This window comes from Toxorhynchites rutilus, chromosome 2 (assembly GCF_029784135.1).
Source record: "Toxorhynchites rutilus septentrionalis strain SRP chromosome 2, ASM2978413v1, whole genome shotgun sequence".
NCBI classification, from domain to species: domain Eukaryota; kingdom Metazoa; phylum Arthropoda; class Insecta; order Diptera; family Culicidae; genus Toxorhynchites; species Toxorhynchites rutilus.
The window spans coordinates 330,468,261-330,486,369 of record NC_073745.1 but is presented as its reverse complement, the minus strand read 5'-3'; the positions used below and the strand labels follow the sequence as shown (position 1 = coordinate 330,486,369).

Genomic DNA, 18,109 nt, shown 5'->3' with positions numbered 1-18,109 from the left:
TGCTCGCACCTTCCCCTTTACCCCGTTCATAAGGTTCTGTGCAACGTCAGGTTGAAGTTTTTTTTTGAACAGAAATCCATTTTCTCTTGAAGTCCACCTCCGATTTGACAACTTTTGGGTTCTTCCGGAGGGTCTGCTTCATAATCGCCCAATATTTCTCTATTGGGCGAAGCTCCGGCGCGTTGGGCGGGTTCATTTTCTTTGGCACGAAGGTGACCCCGTTGGCTTCGTACCACTCCAACACGTCCTTTGAATAGTGGCACGAAGCGAGATCCGGCCAGAAGATAGTCGGGCCCTCGTGCTGCTTCAATAGTGGTAGTAAGCACTTCTGTAGGCACTCCTTAAGGTAAACCTGCCCGTTTACCGTGCCGGTCATCACGAAGGGGGCGCTCCACTTTCCGCAAGAGCAGATCGCTTGCCACACCATGTACTTTTTGGCAAACTTGGATAGTTTCTACTTGCGAATCTCCTCCGGAACGCTGAATTTGTCCTCTGCGGAGAAGAACAACAGGCCCGGCAGCTGACGAAAGTCCGCTTTGACGTAGGTTTCGTCGTCCATTACCAGGCAATGCGGCTTCGTCAGCATTTCGGTGTACAGCTTCCGGGCTCGCGTCTTCCCCACCATGTTTTGCCTTTCGTCGCGGTTAGGAGCCTTCTGAACCTTGTATGTACGCAGCCCCTCCCGCCGCTTGGTCCGCTGGATGAATGAACTTGACAAATTCAGCTTATTGGCGACATCCCGGACCGAACTTCTCGGATCACGTCTAAACTGCTCAACTATGCGCTTGTGATCTTTTTCACTGACGGAGCATCCATTTTTGCCGTTCTTCACCTTCCGGTCGATGGTTAGGTTCTCGAAGTATCGTTTTAGTACTCTGCTGACCGTGGATTGGACGATTCCCAGCATCTTACCGATGTCCCGATGTGACAACTCCGGATTCTCGAAATGAGTGCACAGGATTAATTCACAACGCTCTTTTTCGTTCGACGACATTTTTCCAAATTTACGAAAAATTGACAGTGAAGCATGGCCAACGTGATCTATACACTCTTATCTGATTATAAGCGAAAGCTGAAGATATAATTCCTAAAAATTAAATTTCTACAGCGTGTCTTCCGTGATGCAATTTGATGTGACACACCCTTTCACCTTAACGTTGATATATTACATTTTTTTCTTGAAATAAGTTATACAGTCACGTTTCGATTAAATCACTGGGCGTTTTTATCACTTTCGATTTTATCACTGAAAATGTTATAATCGAAACGTTACTATATTTGAAACATAAAAAAATATTTTTTTTCAAACTGTATATAATCGAGTGACCATACTCTTAATATTCATGAAATAATGGATAAACGTCTGAATTATTGACAAAACGACAATTGCTCAACAACGCAGCAACTAACGCAGTTGTTCATATGCTGATTTTTCTCAACGAAAAGTTTGCCCTGCTGTATATAAAGCAATGAGTTTAATTGAATAATTAAGAGACTGCTGTTTCAGTATAATCAGGAGGTTTTTTGTTACAATGAACGAAACTTTGGAATCACAACGATACAATGTCTGAATAAGTGAAGAATAAAATTGAATGAATGATACGGAGAGGAGACATAAACACGTGTGGCATTATTTTATATCAAAGATGAACGAGCTTCAAAGCCTTGCCATTGACTTCAATGTGATAACACATAATTTCGTGACAGTAGAGAATACCTACATCAGACTAAAAGCGGAAACTGGTCAAATCAGTCTACTGTTCGATGGGTCAGAAACAAAATATATGGGACAAATGATTCCAAAGAGATCAATATTATCTCCCAGCAAGGGTCATTGTAAACGGCGATTAGCTTGAGATGGTCGAAGAGTTCGCTTGAGATCAATGGTGACCATCACAATTTTGTTGAAACAGAAGTTTGAAATCAACAATAAACCATTACATGTAAATCTGATTCAGAAAAACATATCCAACACCGAATCGTTGCAAGAATATTCAACTGATATCAAGTTCCAAATACATGGTGAACAATGTGGTTCAAAATACAAATCTAGCTGCTCAGTAGATTTGGTCTGCAAAAGGAGCTCTTGCGTTTCATACTGTGATGCATCATCAACGTCTCTGAACATACATTCGCGATCGATAATAAACAACACCGTTTTAATAGCATTTGTGATTTCTTGGAACACATTTCGCATTCGATTGAATACAACACTTTGCAAATAAAACAGATTGAGCGAATCACATGTAGTCAATTGAATCCTTTGTGGTAGAGTACGTTTTTTATTGCAAGAAAAAGTAATGAAGAAGTTTGGACGTCCGTAATTTCTCATGTGATTTATTGCGACTTGAGTATATTCATTATAATACCGTGGGCCGGTATAAATGTACGAAATAATTGTCAAACAAGCGATGTTTTTGTTTTACATATCCCTCCGAACTTATTCTATCTCCTCGGATTTGCTTGGTTGAATCTGATGAATTCCACGAACTCAGTCTAGATTTCAACATACACTTTTGAATTTACTTCCCCAAAATTGAAGGGGACATCAAACCGCAAAACAAAATGAAATTTGATTCAGTAGATTGATAATAGCAGAAAAACAGTAAATTATTCAGATCCGTTGATCCGTTCTCGAGTTAATCACCGACATCGGAACGCCAATTTTTTTTAAAATTGTATAAATGAGCAAAATTCGTTGGATAAATAACATTTTTATTTTATGTCTTATACCAACTTCCTGATTCATTTTAATAATTTCTTAGGCATTCTAACCTGACCAAAATGCATCAGACCCGAGAATATTATTTTTGACATTTGTTGATTTGTTCTCAAGATAAATTATGTCATACATTTCATTTTCATTCATTTTTATTTATATAAGATGTGCATATTCCACCTGACAATCAGTTATTATTTACACAATAACGAAACATTAAATTCGAACAAATATTCTCGGTCGAGTGAATCCGCTAACTAGAAGAGTTAGTCGCGAGTTTTCCGTATCGTATTTTTCAAGAAGAGTGGTTAAGTGTGAATCAGTATCCTTACTTGCAAATAATGCGGTTTTTAATTGAAATCTATGATTCAGCTCGAAAAAAACTCATCGCGAATTACACAAGAAAATTTTGTTCAGCGATGAAACTCATATTTGGTTGAATGGAAACACCAAAGAGCAATATTGCCACATTTGGAGCAAAGAGAATCCTCGCGCTATCGTCTCGAAACACTGCTGCCTCATGAAAAGGTCACTGTGAGATATCGGGATAATCTCAGATAGGCTACCTAGGAAAATTAATATTCTCCTGGCAGGATCGCCAAATGTGAGAACTAATCCGACCGATTCATAGGGAAATAACCCAACGCACCGGAGCTTCTGGAATGCACGTCTTACCTGCTCGATGCACTGCGAAAGAGAGGAGGCGAGCGATGCAGGCACTTCGGGTCGGTAGTCCCCGAGTCGAGCTTCCGCTCGCGTTGGTGTGTGTGTCGTGTCATACGAGAGGAACCAGGGTTGGACCATATTATACCGATATCCCACAGTCACTATTTGGTGTGCTTTATGGGTAGGTAGAATCGTTGGCCCGTTTTTCTTCAAAAATGATGTCAGCCAAAACTCAACATCTGTAACTGTAATCCCTACAGAACCATGACATGAACCATAAATGAGGTCTGTTAATGTGGAGCTGGGGTTTCAACCAGACGATGCTACATGCCACATCGCGCGAGCCACAATTTATTGAAAGAAACTTTCGGTGAAAGAATAATTTCGCATAATAGACCCGTGAATTGGTCTCCAAGATTATGTGATTTAACACCATTTCTTCACTTTTTGTGCGGCTACATGAAGTCTTTGGTCCACGCCGATAAGCCGCAGGCGATTGACACATTAGAAGACAGCATATAAAAAACCTCCATTATTGCATTGTTGTAAGTTTGGCCAGCCACTGTGAAACGTTTTACATGCGTCGCATTTTAATTTTCGAAAAAGTCTGATGAAGTTGTTGGTATGGACTCCCCGTTGTCACTGCATTGAATAATCTTGACAGCTATTTCCGAAAGCATGCGATAGCAAGTGATGATTTTTCGAACGACGATCCGGGGTAATCCATTTTGGTGAAATCAGAGAAAAGAAGCATTCAATTAAACAGCTGCCAGCGTCCCTTCACATGCGAAATGAAGCACTTTGACGATGAAAAGAAATAGAAACCATTCGAGAAGGTCCAATCGTCAAAGAATGCATCGATTTTTCAAATTGAAAGAAAAGACAGCAGAAATGAAACAGGAGAACTCTCGCGTAACTTTTGATAAGAATCAATCTGCTTTGATCGATTCTCGTCATTGACTTTTTCTTCAGTGATAGAATGGAAGAAAACTTATTTTTCGCTGCCAAAAATGTATAAGTGATCATTATGACTACTTTGGAAAGTGTAAAACGATTGTGGAACTTAAGGCATTATTCTAGTCTAGAAATTTCAAAAAAAATCCTTCATATTTCTGTAGTTTAGACATTTGAGAATATACCCTAGAAAGGACCTATCAAAAATCCTATTATTTGCCGAGTGAGAGCCATTTTAGTGATGCGATATCTAGCCTGGTACGGCCATAACAATGAACTCCAAACGCGTTTTTCTCGAGACTAGTTTTTTTCAAACTGATATACACGATATCTCAAGTTCTACTGAACCGATTCGTGTCGAATTTATATGGATACAATCTGCAGGCATCTCTCTATTGCATGAACCTCTAAAAAAGATGTTTTTTGAATTTTACTATATCTATAAAATCGGGAAACGTACGTTTAAAACATTTTAAACCGCATTTTGTTTTTCAAATGGCCGCCTTGTCAAAAAAGATGTCCGAGGTTCATGCGATCTTTACTGATTCAGAATCTGTTCGATTTTTTGTTGTTTTTCAAATAACCATTATTTTTTTGTTAACTCTCTCACTTCACCAGCTCCTAACTATCCTAGTTATGAACATATTTTCTTCGTTCAATTTTTGTTTTATTGTTAAAAGATAGATGAACAAATAATGGTTTTTCACCTCACGGAAAACATTCTACTGAGAGGTTCACACAGATTCGTTGTTATCATCCACAGTTTTTCATTTTTCCTTTGGAAAATATATTCCAAAGAACTAAATTTTCCAAATATAAATATATTTTATTATTATTTTCATATATATTTCCAAAGAACTAAATTTTGCCATTAAAAGTGCACATGAAGAGTATAATAGAAATGTCGAAACAGAAGTCAAATCATGTCCGAAGAAATTCTTTAATTACGTAAAGTCTAAGCTCAAAAGCAATAACTTTCCATCGCAGATGCATCTCGATGAAGATGTAGGGAATTCTTCGAACGAAATGTGTAATCTCTTTGCAAATTTCTTTCAGGAAGTATATACCAAATTTTCCGAAGAAAATCGCGATCGGGACTACTTTTCATTTTTACCGGAACATCCAAATGACATATCGGTAAACTATCTTTCACAACAAGAAATATGCCATGCATTAAAGAAATTAGATGGAACGAAAGGACCAGGACCTCACGGAATAGCACCTGTATTTCTGAAGAACCTGGCTGAGGAACTCACCCTTCCCTTATATTGCATTTTCAATATGTCACTACAAACTGGAATATTCCCAGAAAAATGGAAACAATCTTTTTTGGTACCTATCTTTAAATCAGGCGCTAAATCTAACGTACGTAATTATCGTGGAATTGCCATTATCTCTTGCATTCCTAAGCTATTCGAAGCAATAGTGAATGAAAAAGTCTTCCAACAAATAAAGAAAAGAATTACGTGTATGCTACATGGCTTCTTCAAAGGCCGCTCAACTGCAACTGATCTGTTGACATTTGTGACTTTTATTTTGAATGCAATGGAAAATGGCAAACACGTACAAGCTCTTCACACTGACTTCAGTAAAGCATTTGACCGCATCGACATTTCATTACTACTCTTCAAATTGCAGAAAATTGGAATGGAACAAGGACTCTTAAACTGTCTGAATTCTTATCTAACAAATCGTGAACAAATAGTTCATTTTCAAAATTCTCTCTCAAATCCATTAAAAGTCACTTCGGGAGTCCCACAAGGCTCTCATCTTGGTCCTCTTCTTTTCATTCTGTACGTTAATGACATCTCCTTCGATCTCAAGCGTATAAATGTACTTGTGTATGCAGACGACATGAAGCTTTTCGCGGAAATTGGTAATGAAAACGACATCGAAGCATTCCAAAACGAAATACATGTATTCCATACTTAGTGTAAAAAACAATCTACTAAAAATGAATGTAAAAAAAAGCAATTCCATTACATTTAGCAGAAAAAATCATGTACCAAATATTGTAATACGTCTTGGAAATCAAAATGTAGAGAAATGTGAAACAGTGAGAGATCTAGGCGTCGTCCTGGACTGTAAACTCACATTCATAGAACACTACAACTCTGTAATCAATAAGGCAAATAGTGTGTTAAGCTTTGTCAAACGCTTCTCACATAACTTCCAGGACCCATACACAATCAAGCTTTTGTATATCACATACGTAAGGCCCATTCTGGAATACTGTAACATCGTTTGGAACCCGTATATGGTCGTACATGAAGAACGCATTGAGTCAATCCAGAAACAGTTTCTCTTATTTGCACTCCGTAAGTTGAACTGGACCTCATTTCCACTTCCTTCATATGAAGCACGCTGCATGCTCATAAATATCCAAGCACTAAAGGAACACCGTAAATTTGCAATGCTTTCTTTTGTTAATGATCTAATTTCGCAACGAGTACAATCAGCTGAATTACTAGAAAAATTAAATTTCTATGTACCTGGGTGTCAACTAAGAACACGCAATTTGTTTCTAACCAAAACATCCAGAACAAATAATGCAAATGACGGCGCCAGTGGTTGTATGGTTAGCGTAACAGCCTCACAATCCGATCGGCCTGGGTTCAATCCCAGCTGGCGTCGTTGGGATTTTCTGAGGCGAAAAATCTCTGGTTACGTCTTCCTTCGGAGCGGAAGTAAAAGAAGTTGGCCCGGCTCATGAGTTGTTGAGTCTGATAGGTAGGAACAGGTGGAGTCGCCTCCCTGATGTCGGTGATTGGCACTAAAAGTGGCGGAAATAGGCCGACGAAAAATAAGCGAAGATAAAAAAAAAAAAAAATAATGCAAACAACGTTCCTATCAATCGCATGATGCGTATATACAATCAGCACTGCGAATTAATTGACACAACAATAAATGAAAAACAGCTAAAAAGAAACATGTACCGTAGGAATCATATTTAACTTAAGAAAACATTGTAACAATAATATATAAGTATGTAGTCTACATTTGTTTGAAGAAAATGAATAAATAAATAAAAAGAATAATCAATCAATACAGCTTACAGTTTAGCGTCATTTGGGTTCTAAAGATTTTGCGTATTACGATCAAGTAACTTTTAATACCAGGTGATATAGCTTATACTGATGGATTGGTTTAGTTATCGTCATCACAAACCGAATGCCAACTGCCAATAAGAGCGATGAGTACCGAGAAGCTTGAAACAATTTGCAAAGCTTAATGAATGACAGAGTTATCAATTGTTTCGTCGTTTAATGGGGTGATTTAGCTGAATTTGTTTTTATTTTTATCGGTGTCGCTAGATATTTTTTCAAATCGAACCCCATTCTGGGTCTTTTGATTTATAATAACATCAGTCATCGAACAAATTTTGATGAATGTTGGTATTTTTCACGCCAGTCTGATAGTATGACATGAAATTAATTAGTGACCTAATAGAAGATATCTGATATTAGGTACCTTATCAATAACTTCTCAAACAAGTTGATGATTCTTCCTGTTAATAACGTTTCTGGGATCGGCTCCACATATCGACGAAATAGAACCGAAAAGCAGCTGGTCGATAACAATCAAGACACACCTCTAATACTGTTATCACGTACCACTGTTACTGGCTTCCGAATTTGTTTTTTCTCTCCCCTACTTTCACGTTATCAGCCAAACTTCAATAATTAAAAACCACTGTTTCAATTTGTGGTCACTGCCAAATACACGAGGTCGATTACAAACAAAAACCAATAGTCATTACCACCCACACATTAACCAGAACCAGAACCGTTATTATTTCCAACACCGGAAAAAAACCTTCCACTGCGCGCGCCAATCTACGCCAATCGCTTCAAGGAAACTGATCCGAACTTCGCGGCAGAACTCTCGGTTAAGCGTGGTCAGTTGTTGGCTTTGCCGCACAGAGCCAGACATAGATGTGGAAATTCAGCTCAGAACGAGAGGTGAAAAATGAACACACACATTTGCCTTGAAGATCAAAATAAAACGGAAAAACGAGCGATGGAGACGCGCGCACACGCACGGAGTGCATGGTGTAAACAAAACCAGTGAGTGCTTGGCGTGGCGCTGTGGGGAAGAGAAAGAGTAACTCAGCACATCGCAGAGAATCGGGAGAATGAGTGATCGGCTCGCGGATGAATAGTAGCACTACATGAAACGTAGAACGTGAAAATACATCATAAAAACATAGAAACAACGTTTAAATGAAGATGATTGTTGTATCCTGCATGGTTCGGAGTTTTCCAACAATTCTTTTGGACACACTATGAATTTGAACAAAACAAAATTTGGCAGCTCCCAAAACAAACATTCACGATGCTTAATCGAAACCTAGAAGCGACATTTTAATTTAGCGGATTCAATAAGATTGATTGAATCCGTTTTAAGGTGTTCTAGCGTAGACACGAATTTCGGCCTTTTTTACGAACTCCGAAAAAAATAAAACAAAGAATATTTTTAATATTCATCATATCATTATTTGTTTATCTATCTTAAAGCAAAAATCAATAATAAGTTACAAGCTGATGAAGTGAGAGGGTTCAAAAAATGGTTTTTGACGAAATGGCGGCCGTTTGAAGAAAAATATGCTATTAAACTTTTTTAGGTTGCCGGTTTTTTTTAAATAGTAAAGTTAATAAATTATGATTTTTAATATGTTCATGCGATAGAGAATTTATATGAATACAATCTGTATATTCGTATAAATTCGTGTACGCCAGTTTGAAAAAACTAGTTTCGAGAAAAACGCATTTGAAGGTTATTGTTATGGCCGTACTAGATAAGAACTGCATCACTAAAATAGATATAACTCGATGAATAATGGAATTTTCAAAAAGTCCTTTCTACTTTAATTCTCGAATTCAATACTTGAATGTCTGAGCTACAGAAAAATTAAGGATTTTTTTTTAAATTCTAGACTAGAATACTAGAATTTGATGCTAGACTAGAATTTGATGTTCAGATAATGTTTACAACCAATTATATCAAGTGCGTCTTGTATTCACTGATTTATGGTGAAACTTCACTTAAAAATGTAATCATGCGCAGGATGGTGAGTGCTGCACTGCGTCTGGAAATTGTTCCGAAGTTTTCAATCAATTGTGATAATTTGTACTTTACTGAATTGACAAAACTTTTAGAAAAAATAATTCAATTCAGTGGGTCAATACATTTATAATCTATTTGCATTGTTCGAAGAAATTTATAACATATGTACTTAAAACAATAGTAATTCATTGAACAATGCGTTTTAAGGGCGAATGTTTTGGATCGTCCCAAGTACTCTCGTTGGCTGCTGCCTGCCTTGAACATTTTGCGGATGACCATCCGCTGTGATTTCGTGCAATTATGCGTGCGACCCATTTTTAGTCGACTGCAACTAGAATTCGAGAATTAAAACCTTACATAATTTTTGTTTACATGATAAATACTTACCAGGATCCGAAAAACACAAAATACCTCCGAGAAACAATAAATTTTCTTCAAAAATCGCTCGGAACAACACTCGAAACAGGAACAAAGTCCTAAGTTTTGTCGCGTCATTTTAGTTGTTAAGTATGCTTAAAACACATTTTTTAATGAATGATTATTGTTTTAACTACAGATGTTATAAATTTATTCGAACAATGCAAATAAATTATTATAAATGGATTGAAGCAATGGATTGGATTATTTTTTCTCAAAGTTTTGTCACTGTCTTTTTTTGCCTGAACATTGGTCTTAATGTTTTGCCTGACACTGCAGAGAAAAATTGCGCGCTTTAAGTGCGATTCACATACAACATCCACGTCACGTAGCGTCACGTTACGTCAATTATACTCCCATGCAATTCTTATGGAAATATTTATATACACCACCAACGGCAAGTTCGCCGTCGGCAAAATAAGTTCAAGAGAATAGTTTACGGAACGGCGACGCGACGTTTTATGTGTAGCGCACATTATTCAGTCGCAATTATGGCATAACTTTTTTCTAGATACGTAATTTTTTACTTTGCTCAATTCCGAACAATGAGAGGGATTCACTAGCAAAATTATGTACGGTTGATGGGGATATTTTTTCGCCAAATCGTCTCCAATGAACATTTTAGTGTAATATGTCAGAATGCTTACGCGTCAAAACTCGAAAAGTACGGAACCGATTGAGCTCAAAGTTGGACACAATATACAATTCACTTCAAGGAGTGTTGTTACGGCATAAAAAATTGGAAAAATTGAAGATAAATTATTTTATATATGACCAGAGTACATTTGTGCAATTCCAAATGAAATCGTCCAAAAAATGCAGATTTTAAAAACATGTATTTTTGGTTGGAATGAAAGTTTGTATCCCGTTTGGGTTGGAAGAAATATGAGTTTTCCACAGCAATTGGGAATTTTTTGACTCAAGCGTAACTTTTGAAAAGGGCGTATCGATTTTAGTAGGAGAAATCTTTGATAATTTATATCTAAAAAACTATGAGTCGTACCGAAATAGTGTCTTAGAAAGAGTTATAGCGTATTGATGTCTAAACATGAAAAAATATACATTGGGAAAAAAATACTCTTTTTTTTAATTTCCAAAAAAAAACTTTAATTTGCAATATCCAAAATACATATTTTTTTATTTTTTCGTATAAAATAGAAGTCATGTAGAAAATTTAAAAAATGGGTCCAAGATGGTAAAACTATTTTTGACGAACTTTGTGGAACATCGAGTTTTTATGAATTTCCGAAACTTCGAATTTTTGTATGTTAACAATCATTTTTAGCCACAAATTATGATTTCTGATGTGATTTAAAACAAAAAAGCTCATTATAAATCTCCTTCTAAATGTAGCCATTCTCGTGATATTTAAAAAAATAGTTTTAATTTATTGTCTTTTAATAGTAAATATTCCCTTTTAATATATTTGTCGTGTTATACCGTCATGTTCATGAAATTTTATGAATTTTCTTATAATTTCCAACAACTTTTCCAAATACATCATCATAGTAAAAATATATGTTTAGGAGTTACGTTGAAATTCATTTGAACACATGTGTAACACGACAAACATATTAAAAGGGAATATTTACTATAAAAAAGACAATAAGTTAGAAATATGTTTGAAAATATCTCAAGAATGGCTACATTTAGAAGTAGATTTGTAATGAGCTTTTTTGTTTTAAATCACATCAGGAATCATAATTTGTGACTAAAAATGATTGTTAACATACAAAAATTCGAAGTTTCAAATATTCATAAAAATTCGATGTTCCACAAAGTTTATCAAAAATAGTTTTACCATCTTGGACCCATTTTTGAAATTTTCTACATGACTTCTATTTTATGATAAAAATTAAAAATATGTATTTTGGATATTGCAAATTAAAGTTTTTTTTGTAAATAAAGAGCATTAATTTTTTTTCTCTGTGTATATTTTTTTCTCTATAACTCTTTCTAAGACACTATTTCGGTACGACTCATAGTTTTTGAGATATAAATTATCTTTAAATTATAAAGATTTCTCCTACTGAAATCGATACGCCCTTTTCAAAAGTTACGTTTGAGTCAAAAAAAAATCCCAATTGCTGTGGAAAACTCATATTTCCTTCAACCCAAACGGAATACAAACTTTCATTCGAATCAAAAATACTCATGTTTTGTCATTTGTCGATTTCATTTGGAATTGCTCATTTCTGAAATTCAGCTTGTAATGAAAATCGACTATTCAGTAATGAATATGTGTTCTATGTGATAGAAACATCTTTTTTCCAAGTGTTTGACAAAATCATAAGCTGAAATTGTGTTTCGAAGTGATTTAAAATTTATATATATATATATATATATATATATTCGTTTATGTTCGTTTATGTACGCGTCAAAAACTCGATAAGTACGGAACGAGCAGACGAGCGCTCGTCTCGTTTGTTTTCATATTCCAGAAGTCGAGCTCGACTAAAAACAGACGAGTAGCTCGTCTGGCTCGACGACCGTTTAGCTGCGCTCGCTGAGGAATCTGTCGAATCATCTAGTTTGTTTGATATGTTTGTACATCTTGTTGGTTTAAAGCAACGGTATTCTTCTCTTCCGCCTTTATCTTCGGCTAAACTAGTATTGCATAAGCAATGTATGTTTTCAACTGCAATCATCAAATTCAATTTAGTAATTGCAAGATTTTACAGATTTTCAAAAGGGCTTTTCCAAATACAACCAAATGTAAACATTGAACTCATGTCCTGGGATGCTGAAATCTCTCCAGTCTACCAAATAAAACATTTCAATGAAACTCGTGTACTGGAATAGGATATTTTGCTCGTCTCGACAGTTACTGAAGCCGAGACGAGAGGGAGCGAATTGCTCGTCTCGTTTTCTGGAATAGGGCCCTACACTTACACACACCAAGCACTCTGTTACTGTCGAGTGTATAAAGATAAGAAAGTTATATTTTTTATTTAATCGATAATTTTGGTCACCCTATTTTTGATAACAAGATGAGCGCTCTATCATATGTAACAACTTTGCCGAAGACAGTTCCAAATGCTTATTTCCACTTAAATTCACCTCCTGGACCTTTGTGCAATGGTGTACACGACCTCATAGATGGATAGTTTAATGATTTTAATGTTTAATGTTTAGTTTAATGATAGTTTTCAAGCTGAGATATTTTGTGTTCAAAACTAAACTAATTTTTAGTCTTTTATTGCGTTATTCGCGATTTTCGTTAATTGCGGGTAGCCAGCCAGACTAATCTACGGATAACCGGGGTTCTACTGTATTATAAAGCTCATTTTACGAAAGTGACGAAATTCCCTGATTTTCAAGGTTTTCCAGGTAGCCGACGCTCGGTTAATACAAAAAAAAATATTTGTGAGCGGTAAGAAGCTTGCCAGGTCTGCTAATATTACATAAATTTGGAAAGCTTTTTACAAGCCTTCAACATTGTAATGTAAAAAGACCGATGGTGTTGCAGTATCGCATATTCAATAAACGTATTGAAGCTTGAATCACATAAAATGTACTAATTGCGTGCAATTTTTTTCTCAATGACGACAATGACCAAAAACCTTTAAAATACAATTTAGACGATGTTCACAGAAAAATCAAAGAAAATACGAGATACGATAGAAATTGTCGATGCCTGAAAATCAAAAATGTTTTCGGAATGTTTTGTGAAAACCAAAAAACTAAACCAACATATTTCCAATTTATAGCAGATTTATTTCCTACATTGATTCTTCATGAATTCTGTTGCTTAGATGTTGCTGAAATGTTTCTGGAATCGTTGATAGTTAGAAAAACTTTGAGGGCTTGAAATTATTCCGATTGTTCTGGGAATTACTGCTGCGTCCGGAATTGGAGTTGTACGAGTTCCGACCACCACCACCGCCACTGTTGTTGTTACCGCGCCGCGATCTGTATCGATCGGAATTGTCGCGAGATCTACTAGATCCTGGCGGATTGGAGGAAGAGTTGTTGCCCCGCGAACTGGTCACAGTGGTCCTCAGCTGGTCGTACAAGCTATTAATCAGATTCAGCGAGCGAATAGCGCTCAACTGAGCGTCTGTACCACCAGAGCTGCTGCTACCCTGCGATCTTCCTCCATAACTTCCGTTACGGGAACCACTATCGTACGGGTGGCTGCTGCTATTGGTGTTACGGCTCGAGCTTCCGACATTGCTACGGCTCGAGCTTCCTACATTGCCACGGCCTTGGTCAGTAGCACTCCATCTTTGCTGGTTAGGGGCTCTCATGTAGTTACCACCCTTCGGTAGGTTACTGTCCCAAATGGGAACGAATGAAGAAGACGAGAAAGGTTTTTGTTCTCTAGGAGCTCGTCTTGCTGGAGCTCGGTTAATGTTGCTCTGACCTCTGTTATTACTCGGAACTCTGTTATTACTCTGAACTCTGTTAGCATTAGCATTAGTATTGGCGATACGACCACCATTACTACCAGCAACTGGCTTAATTTTCCTGCTAAGAGCGACTTTTTTGAATTTGTAATTCAAATTGTATCCTTTAGTGTGAATCATTTTGGCAGATGCAGCATCCACAATGAATGTGAGTTCGATGATTTGTTTTTGAGTAAACTCTTTACGACTGACAACTTTCCATTTGGATGTGCTTATACCATCATTCTGACACTCAACAAAATCAAAAATTTCTTTGTTGCTGTCCTTAAGGCTATCGGTGAAGGAGCCTACGAACTCATCAACATTCAGTAATTTTTTTTCAGACATCACTTTGACAGAAGCATCTTTCCACAAATCCAGTGTCGGTATGATTTTCTCAAGCCATTGGCGAGTTTGATGATCTGAACAACGAACCAATAGATAACCGCTGGCGAGAACGCAATCCTCGAAGCGAGGCTTGAAGGCGGCATCTTTCTGTTGTACGACCTGTTTCAGTATAGCGGATTTGATTGTGTTGCACTGCTCTTTTGTGAGGAAAGTTACCGGATGATCTTTCGAAGCGACAGCCATCGGGATTCCACCCTCGACACTCTTTGGCGGTCCTTGAACCGATGATAGGCGTTTCGGCAAATCTTTCTCAGTCCGCTCCTGCTGTCTTCGAAGCCTATTGAACTTGAACGGATCTTTCGATATGCTTTCCGCCTCATCCGCGCTGTAACCATTCTCGAGCAACCATTTCTCGCGTTTTTTGATGTAACGAATCTGCTTTTTCTCAGCTACACTGCCAGGTTTAGCAGTTTTAGCCGCCGGTTTGTTACTGACCGGTTTGGCTTCTGCACTAGCAGCGATGTTGGGCTTTGTTTCTTCCGAAGAAGTAACGTCCATGGCTTCCGGTTTTGATTCTTCATTGGGAGCAGTTGCATCGGGCATCGTTTCCGTTGCCGTTTTCTCTGCGTCTGCTGATGAATCATCGTTGGCTTTCGTTTCAGCGGTGCCATTTTGAGGTGTTGGTTCTACTGCAGGCACCACTTCTTGTTGTTTCGTTGCTTGTTCTTCTCCCTCTGTTGCTACAGTTGTTGTTGTTGTTGGAAGCTTTTCAGCTTCCGGTTTGTTTTCCGATGCTTGGGGTGCATCGGGACCCTGTTGGTTTGTTTTTGTGTTGTTTGTTGTGCTCATTGTTTGGATCCCACGAGTCGCTAGGGAAATATACGGTCCACTGCGTCAGTGCCCTGCCGTAACACAGTAAGAGCATTTATTACTGATGGGTTGCGCTCTGGTACCCCCATAGGCTCCGTTAGCGGTTAGGTATTTGATGAAACCCCCCATACCATTCATCCCTCGACACGGGTCGCGTCACTTCTTGGATTAGGGGTTTTGTAGTTCATTTAGCGTTACCCAGGCTGCACCACGAGGAGGCGAACTACACTGCAGCCCACACAAAAGGGGAGGAAAACAATCGACTTTTTTCGAAAAACGAACCGGAAGAGACAAACATTGGAGATGAAAGAAATTCTGATCAGGACCAAAGGCAATTTCGGAATATTTCAATAAATAACAAAACTTTGAAATTATTCCGCATCGCTAGATTTATTTCCCAAATTTTCATTTATAATTTATGTCACTGAAATGGCATTTCTTTCAAACAACAGCTAGAAAAATCGCGACGATGTGAAAATATTTCCTTTTTCTCGGATATTACTATTCCGCCTGGAATAAGGGTTATATGAGCTACTGCCACCGTTGGTGGCCCGACCAGATGATGGATTATTAAAATTGCTGCTGAAGTTGTTGCCGCGACGAGATCCGTACCGATCGAAGCTATCACGAGATCTGCTCTCACGGAAACAATCGCTGGGATCATAGGGTTCTGAGCCCCTTTGGGATCTATTTCGATCAAAATTGCCACCCGTTTCTTGCAGGCTGGAATTGCCTCCAATGGAACCGGTTATGGTGCGACTGAGCTGATCATACAAATTGTCGATTAGGCTCAACGAATGCAAGCTGCCCGATTGAGACGATGCTCCCCCAGTATAGCTGCTACCGAATGAACTTCCGTTACGGGAATTACCATCGTTTAGGCTGCTATTGTTATTACGGTTTGAGCTTCCGACATGGCCACGACTTTGAACAGTTCCAGTCCATTTTTGTGAATTAGGGGCTCTCATATAGTTACCACCCTTTGGTAGATTACTGTCCCAAATGGGAACAAATGAAGAAGACGAGGATGGTTTATGTTCTCTAGGACCTCTTCTTGGCGGAACTCGGTTGGTACTACTCTGATTCGTGTTGCTTGCTGTTGTTGTTCTTGTCCCCCCTCCGGTCCCCGCCCTATCCTTCTTGCTAATCAACACTTTTTCGAACTTGTAATTCAATTTATAATCTTGGTTGTGGAGGATTCTGGCAGACGCTTTGCTCATAGTGAACATCAGCTCGACAACCTTACCCTGTTTTATATCTTTGCGGCGAATAATTTTCCACTTCGAGGTTTTCATGCCGTCGTTCTGACACTTTACAAAGTCGAGAATGTCTTCGTTGCTGTCCTGGTGGCTATCAGCGAAACGGCCAACAAAAACTTCCAACCTCAATAAATTTTGCTCAGACAACGTTTTGAGAGAAGCTCCTTCCCACAACTCTAGTTTGTGTACGGCTCCTACCAGCCATGTAGGTGTTTTAGAGTCTGCACATTGAACCAAGAGGTAACCATTGACAAACTCGCAATCCTCGAATCGTGGCTTAAAGTCGGCATCTTTCTGCAAAACGACCTGTTTCAGTATTGCTGATTTGACTTTTTCAGCTTGTGCTCTCGTGAGGTGCGTGACCGGATAATCTTTCGGAACGACAGCCATTCGTTTCGGTGTCGGCGGATCTTCGGACGACGGGCCATCCGTTCGAGATCGTTTCAGTGGTTCGCGGGCTAGTTTAAGTGCCTCCTCCATGGTATAGCCGTTTGTCACTAACCACTTCAGACGTTTTTTGCTCGCTCCACTGAGATTCTTTTGGTCTGTTTTAAAATCTTTCTTTTCGCGAATCGCTTTGAGTTTGAGTGGTTCTTTCGCTAAGCTTATCGCCTCTTCGCGGCTATAACCCTCTTTGATCAACCATCTAAAGCGCTTCCTTGCCGCACCATTAAGACGAGGTCGGGGCTGTGTTTCCCCATCTTTCGCTCCGGTGGCATCACCAGCGTTAGAAGTCTTTACTTCACTCGATGAAGCAATATCGGCTTTTGTTTCTTCAGAAGAAGTAACTTCCATGGCTTCCGGTTTTGATTCTTCGTTGGAAGCAGTATCCGGCTTCGTTTCCGTTGCCATCTCAGCTTCAACAGTGGTGCCACTTTGAGGTGTTGATTCCACTGCAGGCACCACTTCTTGTTTTATCGCTTGTTCCCCAGCCTCTGGTGCTACTGTTGTTATTTTTGGAAGCTTTTCAGCATCCGGTTTGTTTTCCGATGCTTGGGGTGCATCGGGACCCTGTTGGTTTGTTGTTGTGTTGTTTGTTGTGCTCATTGTTTGGATCCCACGAGTCGCTAGGGAAATATACGGTCCACTGCGTCAGTGCCCTGCCGTAACACAGTAAGAGCATTTATTACTGATGGGTTGCGCTCTGGTACCCCCATAGGCTCCGTTAGCGGCTAGGTATTTGATGAAACCCCCCTCACCATCCATCCCTCGACAAGGGTCGCATCACATCTTGGATTAGGGGTTGTGTAGTCCATTTAGCATTACCCAGGCTGCACCACGCGGAGGCGGACTACGCTGCAGCCCACACGCGGAGGACAACTATCAACTTTTTATAAATTAATCACTAGAAGCAAGCTTATAAGTATACGAAATTCGGGATGTAAACAAAGGAGAAATTGTAGGTTACCTGACTGGTCCAA

The 18,109-nt window shown here is 38.6% G+C and overlaps 3 protein-coding genes across 4 annotated transcripts in view; all 3 read right to left on the bottom strand.

Annotated features, from left to right (window-relative positions):
• LOC129769713 (BTB/POZ domain-containing protein 2) overlaps positions 1 to 8,144 on the bottom strand; it is a 48,203-nt gene extending 40,059 nt beyond the window's left edge. Inside the window, exon 1 of one of the 2 annotated variants that reach the window (XM_055772142.1) lies at positions 7,954 to 8,144. The gene's annotated coding sequence lies outside the window, so the exon portion shown is untranslated. Of the gene's footprint in view, positions 1 to 7,810; positions 7,929 to 7,953 lie in introns of those variants that run through there. The other variant, XM_055772143.1, reaches the window with a different exon arrangement.
• A 5,375-nt stretch (positions 8,145 to 13,519) lies between these two features.
• On the bottom strand, positions 13,520 to 15,654 carry LOC129765398 (putative mediator of RNA polymerase II transcription subunit 26). The gene has a single exon (XM_055765681.1). The coding sequence runs from the start codon at positions 15,406 to 15,408 to the stop codon at positions 13,612 to 13,614; it is 1,797 nt and encodes a 598-aa protein (XP_055621656.1). The 5' UTR covers positions 15,409 to 15,654; the 3' UTR covers positions 13,520 to 13,611.
• Positions 15,655 to 15,800: 146 nt separating this feature from the next.
• On the bottom strand, positions 15,801 to 17,982 carry LOC129768803 (uncharacterized). The gene has a single exon (XM_055770690.1). The coding sequence runs from the start codon at positions 17,733 to 17,735 to the stop codon at positions 15,882 to 15,884; it is 1,854 nt and encodes a 617-aa protein (XP_055626665.1). The 5' UTR covers positions 17,736 to 17,982; the 3' UTR covers positions 15,801 to 15,881.
• Positions 17,983 to 18,109: the final 127 nt, after the last annotated feature.